The sequence below is a fragment of the Notechis scutatus genome, chromosome 12 (genome assembly GCF_049901735.1).
Source record: "Notechis scutatus isolate UNSWTSFEM ecotype Mainland chromosome 12, rNotScu1.2, whole genome shotgun sequence".
NCBI classification, from domain to species: domain Eukaryota; kingdom Metazoa; phylum Chordata; class Lepidosauria; order Squamata; family Elapidae; genus Notechis; species Notechis scutatus.
In genome coordinates, this window is record NC_142020.1 from 13,577,858 (window position 1) to 13,599,228 (window position 21,371).

The 21,371-nt window shown below is 43.7% G+C and overlaps 1 protein-coding gene across 3 annotated transcripts in view; it reads right to left on the minus strand.

The window, feature by feature from the left end:
* Positions 1–40: 40 nt before the first annotated feature.
* BAIAP2L1 (BAR/IMD domain containing adaptor protein 2 like 1) overlaps positions 41–21,371 on the minus strand; it is a 46,922-nt gene continuing 25,591 nt past the window's right edge. For all 3 annotated transcript variants that reach the window (XM_026687366.2, XM_087942194.1, XM_087942195.1), the window contains exons 4-14: positions 13,158–13,219; positions 12,985–13,056; positions 11,976–12,113; positions 10,077–10,229; positions 8,912–9,079; positions 7,966–8,119; positions 6,892–7,090; positions 5,488–5,565; positions 4,747–4,903; positions 2,203–2,243; positions 41–822 (exon numbers count right to left, since the gene is read on the minus strand). In XM_026687366.2, coding sequence (XP_026543151.1) covers positions 747–822; positions 2,203–2,243; positions 4,747–4,903; positions 5,488–5,565; positions 6,892–7,090; positions 7,966–8,119; positions 8,912–9,079; positions 10,077–10,229; positions 11,976–12,113; positions 12,985–13,056; positions 13,158–13,219 — 1,298 coding nt within the window. In that variant the 3' untranslated portion in view covers positions 41–746. The remainder of the gene's footprint in view (positions 823–2,202; positions 2,244–4,746; positions 4,904–5,487; positions 5,566–6,891; positions 7,091–7,965; positions 8,120–8,911; positions 9,080–10,076; positions 10,230–11,975; positions 12,114–12,984; positions 13,057–13,157; positions 13,220–21,371) is intronic.

Genomic DNA, 21,371 nt, shown 5'->3' on the forward strand with positions numbered 1-21,371 from the left:
TCAGCTTTTACGTACTGCAAACCAATGAAAGAATGTCCCGTTGTTCTGATCAGAGCATTTTATTATTACTGTATCCCTAAGACATTTTATCTTAGCTTATGTAATGAAAATATTATTTGGCATGATATTCTGTTAGGTCATCCTTAAGTGTTTAAAAAGCAGCGACTCTCGTATCCATCTAAGTAAATTGTACAAGCAAAACTAAACGGAACTGATCCCTAGGATTAAACCACACCATTGGCACAGAAGTCTAAGCAGCAATGCTGGTAATAGAAGACTAAAGAGGATCAGTTCTGCTGGTTTCCCTATTTGGTTTATTTCTGCTTTCCTAAATATAGTTGTCTTCCTAAACAAGGCACGCTTCTAAACTCAAAGCAAATCTGCAGGCGTCTCAGCCATCGATAATTAGCAGAAACGAGAAGCCAGCAAAAACAAAAAACAAAAATCATGTTTAAAAAGTCAGAAACTTTGGCAATTTGCAGCTGCTGTACACATTAATTAACATTTAAATAAAAGTTTAAAAACAACTTCAGACAGTATTTGGAAATCATATCGCCGAAGACAGTTATGGCCACCGCCAACCAGGGGAGCCTCCAGTTGCCGCGTAGTCAGCCAATTTGGAAACCATCCCAAGGCAACACCTGAAGGGACCTGCAGGCTGGGGCAGGCTGTGCAATGTTGACAAGGTAGTAGGATTAAACAACAACAACAACAAAAAATAGATCAGGTTTTTTTTCCAATGCCACTCATCGAAGGATTGGCGCCGATCTGTCGTTTGTGACGGTCGGTCGGAGTTTGACGGTTGCAAAGGGATTCTCGCCACTGTAATAAAGCAGACATGCAAATTGAAGCACAGCGAGATGGGACGATAAGCTACGTTTTAATTTTTACGAAGGTGGTTTCAACCCATTTCCAGGAATGTGATTAAGGCTTTGTGTACCTATTCTTGGCATCACCTGGCGTAACAAAAGTTCCAAGTGTTGTGGTTCGTCGGCAGCCTGTGCAGACGGCAGTGGAATTGGACCGTGGGGAAGAACAGGGACCAGTCCGGGAGTCTGGGGAGGACTCAGATGAGGGTCCTGCATCCGATGCAGAGATGGGGCCAGGACCATCTGGGAGTGGGGTGCTGACTCTGGAGTCTGGCAGCAGTGAGGCAGAGGAACAAGGGGAGCCTGTTCCTAGTGTGCGTGTGTGCAGGGCTGCTAGAAGGCAAGAGCAGTTGAAACAAAAGGGGCGACTCGGGCTGGGAGGTGATTGCCCTTCCCATAAAGTATAAAGGACAGGCCAAGGTGACGAAACCTTTGCAGGAAGCAAAGTCGTTCATTCTGTTCAGATTAATCCTTGAAGCTGTGGGTGGACTTTGTACGTCAGTGGCATTTTTATAGTTCATTTGGCACTTTTGTTGTTGGCAGCAATTCAAAGGAAAGAAAGGTGAGTGCTTATCTCGAGGGACTGTTTGGGACTCATTACTGCCTGGGAATGAACTTAATTCCCAGCATTGAAATAAAACAGGAATTGATTTAACTGAGCGTGTGCTTAATTACGGTCTCGGAAGCTTTGGTCAGAACACCAAATAGCGCAGTCTTGGAGCGTGCTGGAATTCCTAGCGTGTATATACTATGGAAACAGTGACATCTATGCTGGCTTGGGCATGTCGTGAGGATGGCCGATGGGTGGGTTCCAAAAGACCTCCGGTATGGAGAATTAGTGCATGGAAAGCGCCCGAGAGGGAGACCAGGATATCTGCAAGAGGGATCTAAAGGCCTTGGGAATGGACATCAACAGCTGGGAAACCTTGACCTCTGATCATTCAGCTTGGAGGCTAAAGACGCAGCATGGCCTTCTCCAATTCGAAGAAGGGACACTCATTCGGCAGGCTGAGGCAAAGAGGAACCAGAGAAATCCGGGGGCTGGATGGGACAGACTGTATCTGTCCTCAGCGTGGAAATCCTTGCCCCTCTCAAATTGGCCTTTTTAGCCACACTAGATGCTGTTTTAGGACCTCTTTTCAGATCACGATACCATAGTCTCTTGAGACCGAAGGTGTGATGGGCATGACAGAAGGACGCCAAGACAGGATTAAGGCCACCTGAATGGTTCTCCAAGATGACCTCATAGAAAGATAAACCAAGGCTGGATTTTTTTTTTGTTTTTTTTGAGTTTGTTGCATGTTGTCAATGATATTGCATGATTCCAACTTACCTTAGGAAAGGTGGCTTCATAATGCCGTTCATGTTAGGTTTCTGAGGAAGGAAAGAAAAGTCATCATCGCTGAGTACGGAAGAAAAGGAAGGCCGTTCGAAGGAAAGGAATAAGCAGGAAAGGGACTTTAAACGTCTGATTAAGCACGTTGGGGAATCGGGAAATGTATGGACTTCAACTCCCAGAATTCCCCAGCCGGCATGTCGGGGAGCCTCAAGCAGAGGTGGTATTCAGCCGGTTCTGACCGGTGGAAATTTTGAGTAGTTCAGAGAACCGGCAAATGCCGCCTCTGACTGGCCCCGCTGACCCCATCTCTTCTCTGCCTCCCATTGAGTCCCAGCTGATTGGCTGGCTCTTCTTTGGTTGCCCTGCGCAGGAGAACAGAGCTGGAAAGCAGGTTAGTGGGGTGGGGAGGGAAGGGGGATTTTGCAGTATATCCTTCCCTGCCACGCCCACCAAGCCACACCAACAGAACCGGTAGTAAAAAAAAATTTGAATCCCACCACTGTGTCAGTTTTCCAGCATACTTTAAGTAGTATGGACTTCAACTCCCAGAATTCCCCAGCCAGCATGTTGGGGAGCTGAAAGAAGTGTAGATTTCAACTCCCAGAATTCATGGCTGGTTGGGGAATTCTGGGAGTTGGAAGTCCACACATTATGAAGTTGCCAAGGTTGGAAAACCTTGACTTAAAACAGCCACACTCTCAACCACAGTTTTCTAGGCCTCTCCTGGTTGTAATCCCTTCACTTGGTCATTCTACGCTAAAAACTTCGTAGTTTTACTTTATTTTGGTCTATCAATGCAGTATTTTTTTTTTAACTTCTAGTTTAGACTGATCGTTTTAGGAGCAAAGAAAGCAATAACTGGAACAAACTTTGCAGGATGATCTCTTGTAATCATTTCTGACGCCTCCTGCATAAGTAATCCCTGTTTTGAATAACGAGGGTGTGATTCAGGGAAATTGACTCATCACAATGGCTTATGAATTCAAAGAGAGTCAATTTCCTCTTGCTAATTTCATATATTCCACTTTCACTGACGCCTGAACTGCAATGGCTCCTCGAGACCAGAAGGTGGCACTCCAGCTTCCCTGTAAGACCTAAGCATTGTTGCTGGAGTTTTCCTTTGGATTCCTATTTTTCAGACCGAAGTGATAATGAATTAACTCTATGAATCAAGGCCTAAAATGCTTTCAGTACCTTTCAACTGCAAAACAACCTCATTGTTTGAAAAGGGGCAAAACTGCTGAAAGAATCCAGATGTTTACAAGTGCCGTTATTTAGTGCCTGCTTTCCAGTCTGACTTACAGCGGCTTCCCTGGCTGGTTAACATCACGTAACTCTTGAGCAAGCAGGAATTACAATATCTGAACTTACAAGCCTTTCCTCGGACACTGATAGGTCTCCTGTGTTCAAAACCCTGAAATATCATTTGAAATGTTTAAAACTGAATCTGAGCCAAATGCCTGCGCTTTGCTGTGTGCAACACAAAAGTTTAAAGCAACTTTTTAGCTCTCCACGGTGAGGTCTGATTATACCAACACTGGACCAGTATAATTGACACAGCGATGGTGAGCTTGTGAAATGCCACTGAAACGAGGAATGGATTCCCCTCCCGCCAATTACAAGTAGTCCTTGGCTTACAACCACAAATGAGCCCAGAATTTATGTTGCTAAGTGAGAAATGTGTTAAGTGAGTTGTGCTCCATTTTACGACTATTCTTGCTGCATTCGTTAAAACTGAATTTCATCATCATCATTTAACGATCCCGTAATTCCTTGTCTGGGCAACTGAATGGAGCTAGCAGAGAGTTTTCATGGCTGGATGCCTTTCCTGTCACCAATGCTGAGTTTTGTTCAGCAGATTATATTCTCATTTTGCCCCGAGAGAGAAATATCTGCCTTAAACTGAATTGCAGTTGTTAAATTAGGAATTTAATTGTGAAGTGAATCTGGCTTCCCCATGGACTTTGCTTGTCAGAAGGTCGCAAAAGATGATCACATGACCCCACAGGACATTGTAACTGTCATAAATGTGAGTCAGTTGCCAAGCATCTGAATGTAAATCATGTGACCATGGAGTTGCTGCAACGGTCATAAGTGCGAAAAATGGTCCTAAGTCACCTTTTTTCAGTCCTGTTTTAACTTGAAACGATCACTAAAGAACTGTTCTAAGTCAAGGATTACTTGTAATTGCTGAAATTTAAAAGAATGATGTAACTAGCAAGTTCAAAAAGTTTTAAGTTCAGCCTGGCATTACTCAGATAGCTGGATAAAACCAGTGGTGGGATTCAATTTTTTTTACTACCAGTTCTGAGGGCGTGGCTTGGTGGGCGTGGCAGGGGAAGACACTGTAAAATCTCTAGTCAGAGGTGGGATTTTCCGGTTTTCTGAGCTACTAAAAATTTCACAGCTACTGGTTCTCCAGAACTGGTCAGAACCTGCTGAATACCACCTCTGGATTAAACCCGTCAGCAAAAGTATTTTCAAAAGCTGAGGTTTTTGTTTTTTTATATATATAACAAAACTGGTCGGTCTACTCACAAGAGATATGCTTTGAGCTGCTGTAGTTTTAGAAGTTTCAAGTTTTGGTTCTGAAGCTGGTTTGGTCGGCCCAGATATGACATAATCTGGTGGGGGGAGGATGGGGCTTTCTCTGTTGGTCAAGTTGACTGAGCTGACACTACGGATGGGCGCAGGGCTAAAGAAAAGAAAACCACTGTTAATAACAATAGCACTTAAGACTGATATACCACTTCATAGTGCTTGATAGCCCTCTCTAAGCGGTTTACAAAGTCAGCCTATTTCCCCCCAACAATCTGCCTCATTTTACCCACCTCGGAAGGATGGAAGGCTGAGTCACCCGTGATCGAACTCCTGCCAGTGGGCAGAGTTAGCTTGAAACACTGCATTCTAACCACTCTGCCACTATGCCTGCCTCCTCCTTCCTTCCTCCTCTTCCTTCCTTCCTTCCTTCCTTCCTTCCTTCCTTCCTTCCAAGCAATAGCATATACCGCTTCACAGTGCTTTGCAGCCCTCTCTAAACTGTTTACAGAGTCAGCCTATTTTCCCCCAACAATCTGGCTCCTCATTTTACCGACCTGGAAGGCTGGAAGGCTGAGTCAACCTTGAGCCGGTCAGGATCGAACTGCTGGCGGTTGGTAGAGTCAGCCTGCAATACTGTCCACCTTTAACCACTGCGCCCCAGGACAACCACTGCGCCACCAGAAGCAACAGATTCTTCAGCTCGGTTCTCAAAGAGCTTCTACGCCAACCCACCATTACCTTGGCACCGGAATGCGCACGGTCTCTTCTGATGGGCCTTCGAAGGGCGTTGTGTAAGAGGATGGGAACCAGCCTTTCCTAGAAGATAACGTTGTAATAAATTACTGCTTTGTACAAACCTGGCTGTATACCACAAGAGAAGACATTTGTGGGGGTCCTTGGTGCTCTCTGAGCTTGGTTCTCCTGCTCCTCCTCCCAATCCCCACCCCATTGTTTTCATGATATGAGTAGTCCTCAAGTTACTACTGGTCGTTCAGTGATCGTTCGAAGTTACAATGGCGCTGAAGGAACAGACATATGAGCAGTGGTGGGGGGTGTGTGATTCATCCGGTTTGTACCGGTTCACACGAGCCGGTTGTTAAGTTACCCAAGCCCCCATGATCAAAGGGGATGCTGGTTGCCGCGCTGCAATGCAGAAACGGGCAACAGAACGGCTGGTGCGAGGGAAGGAGAAGGCCGCTTTCCCTCTCTCTTCTTCCTGCTCCTCCTTCCCTCTGTTTCCCGTTTCTCCATTGAGGCATAACGCCCAGGATCCACTTTGATAGTGTGTGTGTGGGGAGGGTGTAATTTAACAACCGGTTTGCCCATGTTCAGGTTGGCCATCGCGAGAGGCTTGTCCCACCTGTGTTGTGGTTCACCGGCAGCCTGTGCAGACGACAGTGGAGTTGGACAGTGGGGAAGAACGAAGACCAGTCCGGAAGTCTGGAGAGGACTCGGATGAGGATCCTGCATCCGATGTAGAGATGGGGCCAGGGCCATCTGGGAGTGGGGTGCTGACTCCGGAGCCTCCAGAGTCTGGCAGCAGCGAGGCAGAGGAACAAAGGGAGCCTGTTCCCAGTGCGCGTGTTTGCAGAGCTGCCAGAAGGCAAGAGCAGCTGAGACAAAAGGGGCGATTCGGGAGTAAGGCAGGGAGGTGATTGCCCCTCCCATAAGGTATAAAAGACAAGCCAAGATGATGAAACCTTTGCAGGAAGCAAAGTCGTTCATACTGTTCGGATTAATCCTTGAAGCTGTGTGTGGAATTTGTACTTCAGTTGGCTTTTTACAGTTAATTTGGCACTTTAATTGTCAGCAATTCAAAGGAGAGAAAGGTGGGTGCTTATCTCGAGGAACTGTTTGGGACTCATTACTGCCTGGGAATGAACATAATTCCCAGCGTTGAAATAAAACAAGAGTTGTTTTAACTAAGCATGTGCTTAATTATGGCCTCAGGACGCTTTGGTCAGAACAATGTGTGGCGGAACTGGTAGTGGGGACAGGCCACGTCTCCCATGATAGCCAACCTGACCCTGGGAGAACCGGTTGTTAAATTATTTGAATCCCACCACTGCTTATGAGCAGATAAGACGTTCTGAAAAGTGGTTTGGGGTAATTAATGCAAAATTTTGGGAAGCCCTGACATACACTTTGGTGACATCATGTTCTCCGTACAGCCAGCCGTCTCTTTCTTCTGATACGAACAGCGTGATAAGGTCGCCCTGGGCGAAACTAAGGAGAGTCTCGTTATTTCCAGCGGTGTGCGGGAAGATAGTCTTCACTTTCTGACGCTTCATTATGTTCAGTCCAGTGGCCACAGAGGTAGATCGCAATAAACTGGAATCGTCTGCATAATATCACCAAAAAAAAAAGGAAAAGCAGACAGAAAGAGGCAGGGGAAATAAAGCATCATTAATCATGGAATTGTCCAGCAGAGAGCATCAAGCTAACAATGTGCTCCTCCGAGCTTAGTGGCCACAAAACAGAGCTCAAGATGGTTGGCCTAGCTTGTGTCTGGATTCTGGCCCCTGCAGACAGGGCTCACTCCGATGTGTTGCTTGTCAATGCAGTCCATGCTCTTCTGGGTGAAAGTCTAGTTCCATGATGGCAAACCTATGGCAATGAGTGCCACAGGTGGCACACAGAGCCATTTGTGCTGGCATGCGAGCTGCAGGCAAACTTACCTCACTGCACATGTGCGTGCCTCACAGCTAATTTTTGGCCTTTTTGAGGCCTTTTTTGGCCTCCCAAAGGCTTGAGGAAGGCTTCTGCAGGCTTTGCAGGCGAAAACTAGCCCTTTCATCACTTCCGGTATTTTCAGAAAACCAGGAAGTGACGAAACGGGGCTAGTTTTTGGCCTGCAGAAGCCTTCCTCAAGCCTTTGGGAGGCTGAAAAAGGCCTCAAACCGGCTGAAAATCAGCTGTGAGGCACAGTTCAGGTAAGGGGGCGGCGGGGGATGAGGGGGACTGTGCGCGCATGCGTAGGGGGCGTGATGGGGTGGATTGCCTTCTGGTGCTGGCACGCGAGCACGAGTGTGCAAGCGCATGCACAATTTTTGGCACAGGAGCCCAAAAGGTTAGCCACTACTAGTCTAGTTTAAATTCCGCACTTCTTCCCCAAATCTAATTTATCTACCTACCTACCTACCTACCATCCACCCATCATCTCTTGCTCTCCCTCCCTCCCTCCCTCCCTCCCTCTCTTTCTCTGTCTCCCCTTACCTGTTGCATTGCTTAATTTCTCGGAAGAGGTCTTTGGTATGACAGGTGTTGGGTTGTTGAACATATCAACTAAAGGGCTGGTGTAAGCTCTCCCCGGAGGGGCTGGGGGCACCTTAGGAGAATGCCTTCGGAGGGAATCATAATTATTTCCAACCTGCCGACCAAAAGGCAAAGCGTCAATATTGTGAAACAGCGCACAAAGGCATGAATAAATACTAGCGATTTTATTGGCTTATCCAAACTGAATTCTTTCCTTTGAAAAGTTTTTTCCTTAATTAGATTCACTTGCCGGTTTTCCAGGTTGATTCTATCCCAGAATATATGGAAGCTCAGCTCGGGAACGAATGCAAACTAGATTATATTTGTAGGGTAAAAATTAGGGGCGCCGGTGCAATTTGAGACATTCATAAAGTAACAGGTGTGTTTCTGTGGGGAATTTAAGGTGCCTGACTAGAGACCAGGAGACGGTGAGTTCTAGTCCTGCCTCAGGCATGAAGGCCGGCTCAATGACTTTGGGCCAATCACCAGGAGACGGTGAGTTCTAGTCCTGCCTCAGGCATGGAAGCTGGCTCAATGACTTTGGGCCAATCACCAGGAGATGGTGAGTTCTAGTCCCGCTTTAGGCCTTCTGGGTGAGTTTGGGTCAATTGCCAGGAGAGTGGGAGTTCTAGTCCCACCTTAGGCATGAAAGCCAGCAGGGTGACCTTGGACAGCCCCTCTCTCTCAGCCCAACCCACCTCACCAAGTTGCTGTGGGGAAAATAGGAGGAGGAAGGACTATTGTGTCTATTATGTTTACTGATCATAAAAGTAATAAAGTTGGGATAAGCATCTAATGAATAAATATGGGTGGCGTTTGAATTGTACACCTGTGTCCACCATGTTGGACTGCCTGTCTCTCTCTCTCTCTTCTCTACTCAGCTCCCAAGGTGAAATGGGAATCTCACCAGGTTGTTCCTCTCTATCATTGGGGAAGGCAAGGGAGTCCCTGATATCGAAACGGATCCGGTTGACTTGATCTCATCGATCATATTCATGACGGTCGCTGGAACCTTGGTGGCATCGCTGCAGGTTTCCAACCACGCTGGCAACTTGGCGGTAAGTATCTCTGAGCACTACAGGGAATCCGAGGAAAATATAAATTTAAGAACAGAATAACAGAGTTGGAAGGGACCTTGGAGGTCTTCTAGTCCAACCCCCTGCCTAGGCAGGAAACCCTACACCACTTCAGACAAATAGTTATCCAATCTCTTTATTAAAACTTCCAATGTTGGAGCATTCACAGCGTCTGAAGGCTGTTCCATTGATTAATTGTTCTCACTATCAGGCAATTTCTCCTTAATTCCAGGTTGCTTCTCTCCTTGATTATCCACCCGTCGCTTCTTGTCCTGCCTTCAGGTGCTTTGGAGAATAGCTTGACTTCCTCTTCTTTGGGGCAGCCCCTGAGATATTGGAAGACTGCTATCCTATCTCCCCTAATTTCATAGAGAACCAGAAAAAGAAGATGCTTCTCTCAAGCAAATCTAGGAATTGGCTACAGTTTGGATTACCATTTTGTTTCGTGGCGGCAAATGTTTAGAGATGCCTGTTTTGGGTGTACTTGGGATACAGCATTCACATGACCAAAAAAAAAAAAAAGATGTTGAGACTTTGGGAAAAAAGGCAGAGAAGATGATTAAATGCCTGGAGACTAAAACCTATGAAGAATGGTTGTTGGATTTGGGTATGGATACTGTAGAGAAAAGAAGGACCAGGGAGCACATGAGAGCAGTCTTCCAGTATTTGAGGGGATGCCACAAAGAAAAGGGGGTCAATTTATTCTCCAAAGCACCAGAAGGCAAGATGAGAAGCAAAGGATGGAAACTAAGCAAGGAGAAAAACAACCTGGGACTAAGGAGAAATTTCTTGACAGTGAAAACAATGAAACGGTGGAACAACTTGCCTCCAGAAGTTGTGAGTGCTTCATCCCTTGTGGTTTTTAAGAAGAGACTGGACAGCTACTTGTCTGAAAAAGGGTCTCCTGTTTGAGAAAGGGGTTGGACTAGAAGACCTCCAAGGTCCCTTCCAGCTCTATTTTGATTGATGGATACAGGTCCTTCTTCCACAGCTCACCTCCACATGGTAATGGAACAGGCGTTGAGCAAAATTGCAGTGCTTGTCAACCAGGAAGCAAAACCTTTTCTTCTCTTCAAGCAAGGCCTCTCTGCAACCCTCCGCAATAAATCTTTGGATATCGCTCTGTCGGGAGCTTACGGTTTCCAAATACTAGATAAAGCATGAAAATACCAGATTCAGACAATCACACACACCAATCTTGTGCTATTTAAAATATTTCCAGCCCATTTTCTAGGAAGTCCCATCTCAAGTCAACAGTCCAATAATGAAACTCTCATTCTCATTCTCTCTCTTTCTCGTCTGTCTGTCTGTCTGTCTGTCTGTCTGTCTGTCTCTTCATTATTTCATTTTATTTCATTTCATTTATATGCCATCCCTCTCGTCCAGCTGTAGAAAGTGTGGAAACAATTAAAATCACAATTGTGCAACGCTAAATAAAAACTAGAACCAATGAAACGGACGGCATGTTACATGTATTAAAATAGTAAGGAGTAGCAAAATAAAAACTCAGTATTCTTCCAATATTCAGGCCTGGGAAAGAGGGATTCTTGTACAACTTAAGTTTAATGGCAGCTTCAAACTTTAATTTTTTTCTCAAATAGAACTGCGCAGTCTAGTCACATTCTGCCACTCTGTATCAACACGCAAAAATATCATTTATCTTCCAACGTATATATTCCCTTGATAAGGCTGCCAACCTACACAATAGCCAATTAATTTTTCCAGGACAGGAAGATTATCTGTTGACATGAAGAAAGGCGATAAATATACTTGCTACATCATGTCAAGAGACTAACTTTATTCCCCAACAAGTTTTTTAAAAAAATCTTTCTTAAGGCACTTTGGGATACTCCAAGGAGAAGAAAACAGGTTTGAATCCAGGTTATATGTGAATGGATGTCAAGAATTCACTTCTCGTTCCCACTTTGGTTGAGCTTAGTATAACGGAAGGTGAAGGTGAAGGTGAATGTTAATTGTTGGTCATCTGTGTAAATGAAGAGCAGAAGTCAAAATACTTGTGCTGTGCATGTTCAAAGAATCCTTTGCTTTCCTGAAAATAATCTCAATATCAATTCATAGTGTTACAGGTAATCCTCAATTTACGACAGTTCGTTCAAAGTTACAGCGGCACTGGAAAAAGTGACTTATGACCATTTTTCACACTTACGACTGTTGCGGTGTCCCCATGGTCACGTGATCAAAATTCAGAGGCTTGGCAACTGACTCATATTTATGATGATTGCCGTATCCCTGGGTCACGTCTCTTTTGTGACCTCCTGACAAGCAAAGTCAATGGGGCAGCCAGATTTATTTCACCATCGAGTTATTCACTTCACAAAGGTGGCAAGAAAAGTCGTAAAATGGGGCAAAGCTCACTTATCAAATGTGTCACTTAGCAACATATATTCTGGGCTCAATTGTGGCCGTAAGTCAAGGACTACCTGTATTAACACTGAAGAGGAACATTAATACTTCTAATACCTAGTGGTAGAGGGAGGAGACCAGAAAGGTTCTTGACGTAAGTAACAGCATAAATAACACTCAATTGTGGTGTGGTGGCCTAGAGGTGGAGCTCCCGGCTCACAATCAGGAGGCTGTGAGTTCGATCCCAGGTAGAGGCAGATATGTCTCTCTCTCTGGGCGCACTGAGAATATATCAACAAAACTCCGCATCGGTGACAGGAAGGGCATCCGGCCAAGTAAACACTCAGCGCCCTTCAGACTTCATCTCGTAAGGGATTATGGGGTCATTAAAAGGAGATGATGATGATGATGACTACATTACAAAAGGCTCGGCCTCTTTAAAAGTTAAAGGGTTTGAATTTTAACCAACATGAAGTAAGCTTGACTTAACTTTCAAACTAAGGAAACTTGAGTCAAGGTGAAGGTACCAACCTCGGATTCTCTGTGTTCATATTTAATGGCGTTCCGTCCTCCTTGGCTTTTCCGCCTGATTTTTTTCAGTTCGGCCTGAGATTTTTCCAAAGAATCTAATTTGCTTCGGTGTTCGTTTTGGTACCTCTTCAGAGTAGCCTGTAAGGAGAAAGTTCACAGAGGTATTTTTGGAAAGAAGTCCGTCGGGAGGTTGGGAGACTGGTATCCACGGGTTCCTACTTAGGGGAGGAAAGCTGACAACGTCATGCTAAAAAAAAATATAGGAGCTTGTTCCCTACTGTTCTGCAACTGTAGGGAATAACAGTATTATTATAGTTATTATCGTTTATTAGGACATGCTTCAACCCGTTGAAAAATTACGAGAGGAACATGCATGAGAAAACAGAAAAATAGAAGTCAAGAAATTATTCACAGAAAACTGGAGGTTCTTCATATCTCTTGCTGCCTTCCTTCATTTTATTTTATTTTATTTTTATGCATGGTGATATTCTCTCACCTTTTAGATCGAGGGTCTTCAAACTTGGCAAGTTTAAGACTTGTGGACTTCAACTCCCAGAATTCCTGAGCTAACAGGACTGGAGGAGGAATATTGGGAGTTGAAGCCCACAAGTCTTAAAGCTGTCAAGTTTGAAGACCCCTGTTTTAGATGATTTCTAACTGGAAAAAAGGGTTTGGTTGACATCAAAGCAGGAGAAGGTTTGGCAGAAGGAACCAGCGAATGAATCCACAGCTTCTCCCAAGTTAAAACTATATTAGGGGGGTCCTTGGAGCTCTCTGAATTGGGTTGTTTTCTTGCAGAGGTTTCATGACTCAACAAGGTGACATCATCAGTGCTAGCATAAAACTATGTTACTCACGACAGACTAAATTCCTAGATTTTACAGAGGTTGAGGAAGGAAGGTTGATGGTCATCTCAGAGACATGACTGATTTGTGGCTGCTACCAAGAAACTAGCAAATTCTTACATTTAATCTTCTCCGGCACTAAAATAAATAAATAATACACTTACATTCATATATTTTACATCTAATTCGGTTTTCTTCTCCAGCTCCGATATAATTTCTTTATGGAATTTCTTGAACTGTAGTCATGAAAAATTGACAGAAGGGTGAGAAGGTTAGCATATCTTCATAGGAAAATATGCGTATAATATTTTAAAGCACTGCGGGCAGATTTACTTACGTTTTCTTCTAGCTTGTCGTTGAGTTTCTTTTGAGCGATAGAAATCTCGATGAGAACGTGGCCTGTTGATAAACAAGATTAAATTTTATTTCTGGCTCCTTGGGCCCTTCAAACAAAGGGAGAAAGGGCAGCACAAGTCAAATATCTTGATTTCTTTTTCAAATTCCTTGCCAAAAGCAATGGAAGAAACTTTGTAGGAATCCGGCTTTGGTTATAAGGAACTGGTTTTTTTTGTTTTGTTTTGGACAATACATTTTTATAGAGATAATCGTTCTTTATATACATTTAAAATATACACCAAAACTTCCAACTTAAAAAGACCCTATATATCTGCTTTCTTACAGCTCTTTATTTTATTTAAAAAAAGCTAAAATGCAAAATCCCTCCAATTTTTTTTAAAGCAAAGAAAAACCATGAGATATTAAAAAGTGCATTAAAAAACTACCACATATACACATATTATCTCCCCTAGTTGAATACTAATATATTACAACAATATTAGATTCCACCTCTTGTGAAACAGCCCCCCCCCCCAATTTTTAAACTTTTAAATCATTTGCAAATTACTAACCTTTCTATATCTCTATATAATATTAATGATGAAATAGTTAACAAGCAGAACAATCATAGTAGAAAAAGGCAAGATTGTTTTCTCAAAACCCTCTGTTAACCAACTGTTACTGTAATCCACACATAGAAAATTTACCACGGCATCTTATCTATCTCAAATCATCACAATAATTAACGATTCGTAGTGGATCGAATATCCATGGACTTTTTCATGAGTTTGTAGAATTATAGAATAGAGCTGAAAGGGACCATGGAGGTCTTTTAGTCCAGCCCCCTGATCAAACAGGAGAATCTAATCAATTTCAGATAAGTGACAGTCCAGTCTCTTCTTGAAAACCTCCAGTGATGGCGCATCCACAACTTCTAGAGGCCAGCTGTTCCACTGGTTAATTGTCCTCTCTGTTAGGAAGTTCCTGCTAAATTCCAAGTTGCTTCTCTCCTTGATGAGTTTCCATTCTTTGTTTCTTGTCTTGCTTTCTGGAAAATAAGTTGACCCCCCTCTTCTTTGGGGCAGCCCCTCAAGTATTCAAAGACTGCTATCATGTCTCCCCTGGTCCTTCTTTTCATCAGACTAGACATAACCCAGTTCCTGCAACCGTTCTTCATATGTTTTAGCCTCCAGTCCCCGAATCCTCTTTGTTCCTCTTCTCTGCACCCTTTCCAGAGTCTCAACATCTTTTTGTACATCTTGGCGACCCAAACTGGATGCAGCATTCCAAGGGTGGCTTTACCAGGGCCTTTTATAAAATGCTATCAACACTTTGCCTGATCTTGGCCCAGTGCCTCTGCCTCTTCCAATTTGGGTCTAACTGGGGCACAAAGCCACCTGGCCAATGTTTTTCACTCCGTGAGGCTGCCTTCAACTCAACCCATGAATCAGGACAGTTAAGCTACCCTTAGCTCGACCACTATTAAAGTTGTCCTGATTTGACACCCTCTGACGCCAACTCAGAGAGAAAGGACGTTCTTGGCATGCTGAAGACCTTTGGCTTCGATCCCCGACAGTCGTGGGAAAGGTCAGGAGCTGCCTAACCTCTGGGAAAAGGGTGGCCACCCAGGGTAGACCATCCAGAGCTTAAGGAGGCCATGCCCCATCTGATTTGTTAATATACAGGCATTTTTCTCATCAATCAATCTTCCTGTGCTTTGGTAGTATTTCAAGGGACAGTAATGAGAGAGTTTCGGTCTGTTAGCATTTCAGATGACACCAGAGCCTACAAAAATACAATGCTCTCAAAACTTGGTTGTTTCTTGCAAATGTTTCATTTCCCAGCTAGGTAATGTCTGGAAGAAAACCACCAAGCTCAGAAAGCATCAAGGACCCCACAGTCCTCCTCCTCCTCCTCCTCCTCGCACTGATGATATTACCTAGTTTGGTAATGAAACATGCAAGAAAACCACCAAGCTCAGAGAGCATCAAGGACTCCATAGTCGTCGTTCTCCTCCTCCTCCTCCTCCTCCTCCTCCTCCTCCTCCTCCTCTTCGCACTGATATTACTTAGCTGGATAATGAAACGTATGCAAGAAAACCACCAAACTCAGAGAGCATCAAGGACTCTACAGTCCTCCTCCTCCTCCTCCTCCTCCTCCTCCTCCTCCTCCTCGCACTGATGATATTACTTAGCTGGGTAATGAAACGTATGCAAGAAAACCACCAAAGAGAGTACCAAAGGATCCCACAGTTCAGCCCTGAGCTGCAGATATTGTCTTCTATTGATAGTCACAGATCTGCCGCCTTTTCCCCTCCCCCTTCCTGGAGAATTCAACACAAGACCTAACAAGTACGATTTTGTCTTTCTTCTGCTGATAACAATTCAAGAATGAGGTGAGAATGGAGATGGCATTACTTAGGTAGCTGCGGGGAAAAAAGAAAAACCTTCAGCAAAAGTATTTTCAAAAGCAATGTTGTTTTTTTTTAATGACCCAACCTGGTAGCTCTAACTCACAAGAGATACGCTAATCGAACTGTCGTAACTCAAGGACTACCTGAGCTCTTCAACTCTCTTAAAACAGGACTAGCTCAACCCCTCAAGCTGCAAATGGAAACAGGAAAACAGGAGTGGCCCTGGCTTACGGTTATGCATGGAGAGGCCCCACCTATTTAAATGGGGCTTACACATCGGTTAACTACTACGGGAAGGATTGGACGTGCGGTCGTCACCCCTTTCACCATCCCTTTCACACCTATCTGTAGACAGAACAACGCAACGGGGACACCCTTCCCCTTTGCCGTGGAGGAGCTTAACTGAAGCCCCAGTTCCCACGGAGAGCAAAGTTTGTGGAAAGTGCGTGGGTTTTAAGAGCTTGTTTTTAACCTTTCCGATTACCGGTCGGGCAGTAAATGCTTTGCAGAATGTGCTGCTACAGCAACGCAACCAGCCTGGCGGTTCCCTGTTTGCAAAGATTAACGTGTCAGAATCGGGGATTTAAGCAACGTTCTGGTGGTTTTTAAAAGGGCTTTGCTGTCCTCACCGCTTGTGGACGGATATGGATACGTTCGGGAAATGAACAATTAATTTACCTGGCAGATCAAGGTGCGGGGAAAATCCTGTCTATATACTGTTGTTTTGCTTCTCGGTAACATAGCAATAGCACTTAGACTTACGGTATATACCACTTCACAGAACTTCCCAGCCCTCTCTAAGTGGTTTACAGAGTCAGCCTCTTGCCCCCCAATAATCTGGGTCCTCATTTTACCCACCTCAGGAGGAGGGAAGGCTGAGTCAACCTTGATACAAACTGATTATTGCTTTCAGAACGGCCAGTCCTCCTGAAAAATATTTTTTTTTAGAAAAACACACTCGTAACACAATAACAGGCGGCGGGGACCTTGGAGGTCGTCTAGTCCAACCCATTGCCCAAGCAGGAGATCCTACACAGGTAGTCCTCAGCTTACGGCCACAATTGAGCCCCACATTTCTGTTGGCTAAGCGAGAGGTTTGTTAAGTGAATTTTGCCCCATTGTATGACCTTTCTTTGCCACAGCTGTTAAGTGAACCACTGGAGTTGTTAAGTTAGTCTCACAGTTTTTAAGTGAATTTGTCTTTGATTGTTAGAAGGTTGCAAAAGATGACCCCATGACCCCTAGACACTGCAACCGTCATAAATATGAACCAGTTGCCAAGCATTTGAATTTTGATCACGTGACCACGGGGGACGCTGCAATGGTCCCTAAGCGGACTGTTGCAAGTCGAGGATTAGGATATAACATTTCGTAAAGTCCACATCCTTCCACGTGAATGCATGAATTTATTAAAATTATACCAAAGGCCCCCGGGGGGAAACCTTCTAGACTTTCTATGTAACATGCAAAGCAGGATTAAACCAATCCTGCTCAACGTGTGAAATGAAACTTGACGTATTAGCGATTATTAGACTATTAGAGAGCGTTCGATTTTTAAGCCAGTGTTTTGACTAACAAATGAATTCGAGGAGTTTTGAGTGTAGGGGGATGCCTTTTCTTCCCCGCTGTGATTCAGGCCTTTATCCTTTTTTTTTTTCTGTGTTGCAAGCCAAGAGGTTCAGATATTGCTCAAGGCTGCCTCGGATGAGCTGGCCCTGCGTTGAGAAACTGCTGAGCAGGTTAGAGCTGTCTTCTCCTACCATGCATCCAAGAGGTAAGCTCTTAAGCACCATGGCTTAGAGTCTATTGCCCTTGAAAAAAACAAACTCAGTCCAAAAAAACCGATTTCCTGACTTACTGGCAATGCCTATAAATGGACCAGAAATGGATCAAGCCCCTTGATTGATCAAAGGAACGGACTCAACAGCTGGCTTGTTATCTCAACTTTGTTTTAATATTCCTATGAAAATGTGAGATTTTACTCTCAATGGAAAAAATAGTCTATTTTGTATTGGAACAATGCTCCTGTGCTCTCTCTCTCTCTCTCTCTCCCCGCTTGTCCCCTCTCTTTCGCCTTCTGTCTCTTTTTCTCTCCTCTTTCTCTCTCCTTCTCTTTCTCTCCTTCTCTCTTTCCCCTTCTGTCTCTCTCCTTCTCCTTCTCTTTCTCCATTTTTGCCTTCTTTCCCCCCCTACATTGGGAATGTAAAGCTCTCTGCAGCTGACCAACTTCATCTCTTCCACACCACTATTAGGGAAAGAATCTCAGCAAATATGTGGAGGTTAAAAAGACACATTGAAGAACGTGGAATCCCAGTTGTAGGAGGAGAAAGATTTGGGAGCGCTGGGAAAAGGACAGCACAAATGTGATAGATATAGACAGATAGATAGGCAGATAGATTGGTATATGATAAATAGATAGATAGAAAATAGAGATAAAAGATAAATATATAGAAAAGCAGATTTATATATGTGAAATGAGATAGATAGATAGATAGATAGATAGATAGATAGATAAATAGATAGACAGGATAAAAGATAGATGATAGATAATAGATGGATGGAGATTTTTGTTGTTAGTTGTGAAGTCATGTCTAACCCATCGCAACCCCATGGACAACGTTCCTCCAGGCCTTCCTGTCCTCTACCATCTTCTGGAGTTAGATAATATATAAATGATGGATGATATAAATAATAAATGATAGATATACAGATGATAGATAAATGATAGTCTATAGATAGAGAGTCACTCTCCAAACAACCATGACCACCTTCCTAAAACAAAGGCTCACTCAACACAACTTCAACACAACGCAACACCTACAGGGCAAAAAGGCACCCACTGAGTTGATAATAAGCCAAATCATGTCTGCAGGTGCTGAACAGGTTTTTTTCCCCCCTTCCTTCTTGCCAGAGGGTGTGCCATTTTGCACAACACTGCCGATGCATTCTAAGGTGGTGAGTGTGCATCCTTGAGCAAAATTATCAAACCCATCGCCGTGGCTTTTTGTGGGGCGTGGCGGTTTGAAAAATGAAGCGGAAGGCCGAAATATTCACCGGGGCCGTTCCCGTAATTCTTATCCCGAACATCGTTTTGCACTGTTTCTTCGAACAAAAAATAAATAAAACCTTGACTGGGCTGTTCTTAACCACATTAGGGCCCTCCAGAGTCATCAACCATGTTCATGGCCACCTTTGAACCCTGGTTCTCTCTCGCAGTTCTCCCTTATTCCTCCTCGGTTGAGTGTGGAGGTTCTCAAAAGGAAGAAAAGTGACCTTTGATTAGCTGATAATTAGAAACAGGATGTGGTTAAAATCCTGGAATTCCTGGCTGATGAATCTTCAGGGGAAACCAACCGAAGATAAGCCCTCAATCTCCAGGGTGTCACAACAGACAGACTAATTCCTGCTGGCTGGAGGAGGTGGTGGGGATGCAGGATGGAGTCATATCTCTTGGGTTTTTTTGTCCTGTCATGTTGCTTCTCTGTCTAGGAGAAGGCACGGAAGTTCAGCAGCCTTAAAACATTAGAATAGAATAAAAGAATTGGAAGGGACCTTGGAGGTCTTCTAGTCCAACCCCCTGCCTAGGCGGGAAACCCTACACCACTTCAGACAAATGATTGTCCAACATCTTTTTAAAAACTTCAAAACTCACTTAACAATAACAGAACATGTTAACAACTGTGGCAAGAAAGGGTCAAAATCTCATTTAACAACTGTCTTGCTTACCAACATAAATGGTGGGCTTAACTGTGATCAAGGATTACCTATATGAGCCACGGTGGCGCAGTGGTTAGAGTGCAGTACTGCAAGCTACTTCTGCTGCCGGCTGGCTGCCTGCAAATTTGGCAGTTCAAATCCCACCAGGCTCAAGGCTGACTCAGCCTTCTGTCCTTCCGAGGTGGGTAAAATGAGGACCCAGATGGTTGGGGGGCAAGAGGCTGACTCTGTCAAGCGCTTAGAGAGGCCTATAAAGTCTGCTATTGCTTGGGAAGGAGAAGTAGGCTGCAGTACTGCATTCTAACCACTGTGCACCATGGAAGGAACGAAGGAAGGAAGCTATTGTGGTGCAGTGGTTAGAATACATTATTGCAGGCTAACTCTGCCTACTGTCAGGAGTTCGATCCTGACCAGTTCAAGGTGGACTCAGCCTTCCATCCTTCCGAGGTGGGTAAAATGAGGACCTGGATTGTTGGGGAGCAAGAGGCTGACTCTGTAAACCGCTTAGAGAGGGTTGCAAAGCACTGTGAAGTGGTATATAAGTCTACGTGCTAGTGCTGTATAAGGGAAAGGGTCTCTTGGAGAAATTCCTCTAGGACATTTCTGAGTGAAGGTCTCCTCTTAGCCCCCTTGCACAGGTTGTTCGATCTGGAGTTGCCACATAGGGAACCCTACTTCAATGGGGAACACCAAGGGTTAATGGAGAAAGATCCAGGATTCTCCTCTGACCAGGAATGAATGACTAAGGCACACTAAAATTCATGTCAGGCCTTCGGATCATTCAGTCCGTAATGTTGGCTACACTTCATGCCTATCCAACACAGAACCAAAATAAAACTTGTCCTTTATGCTCAGGTGGCCATAAGAAAAGAAAACTAATCACAATTTCAAGAACAGGCTCAGAAATGGAACAAAGGGAGGGAGGTTTTTCCACTGACCGAATCCTTGGCACAGCAAAGACGTCGCTGATAAAAGTGATTCCGTGGCACAATTAGGATTTGATTACATGGAGTACTTTTGGGGGGGATGGAAATAATGGCATTTTTTCTATTTAAAACACCCGCCTCACGAGCAGCAAAAAAAATATCACGTAAACGTTACCGGCTGCTTTGCCTTTTGAGCATGACAGTGCAAATATTGGCATAATTTTGAAAGGCAAAATCAATTAGGCCTCTTTCATTTAAAAAAAAAATGTATTTGTCCAATAGAGAATTCAGAAGTTTTACCTTTAACCACCTGGAACAAAGAATACATTTGTGGAAAATTGTAGAGTGACTTTATGCACGTCTGTATTATTATCATCCCTAAAGCCTGTGAAATTCTTCTTTTTCGTTGTGGGCAAATTATTAGTAGATTAATCTGACCCGCGTAACTTTCATTACAATTAGTTTTGACCCAAAGAAGAACAATTACAGCATAAAGAGCTTCTTTTTATAGAAAAATAATTCTATTTGTTTTTTTGAAAGGGGAGAAGAACTCAGATTTCCACTGACTTGCATTAATCGTATTAAAAAGAGTTTAAAAAACACATTTTGGTTCATAAAGCACAACAATCTGGATGTCCAAAAGGTTAAAATCCTACGAGGAACCTGCATTCTAAATATAAATGTAAGCAATTGTGTAACTTTATAGTAAGGTAAATAACAATCTTCGCTTTCTCACAGTTCTCTGAGGATATGCTACCAGGAAGTTTTTATCTTATTTCATATCTAGGTAGAAAAATAGCTCAGTTTTTTTTTTCAAATATTGATTTAGAAAAAGCATTAATGTAAATATATTTTAAGGAACTTGTTATTCTTGCTTGATTTATACAGCCACAAAAGTAGCAACACATCATACATCTATCTATTCTCTCTGTCTGTCTGTCTCTCACTCTATCTTTATCTATCTAAAATCTCTCTCTATATATAATTTTCTTTATGTGTCTCTCCTTCTCTTTCTCTTTCTCTTTATTTCTATCTATCTATCTATCTATCTATCTATCTATCTATCTATCTATCTATCTATCTATCTATCTATCTATCTATCTATCATCTCTGTCTGTCTTTGTCTTCCTATATTGATATCTTTCTCTCTCTCTCTCCC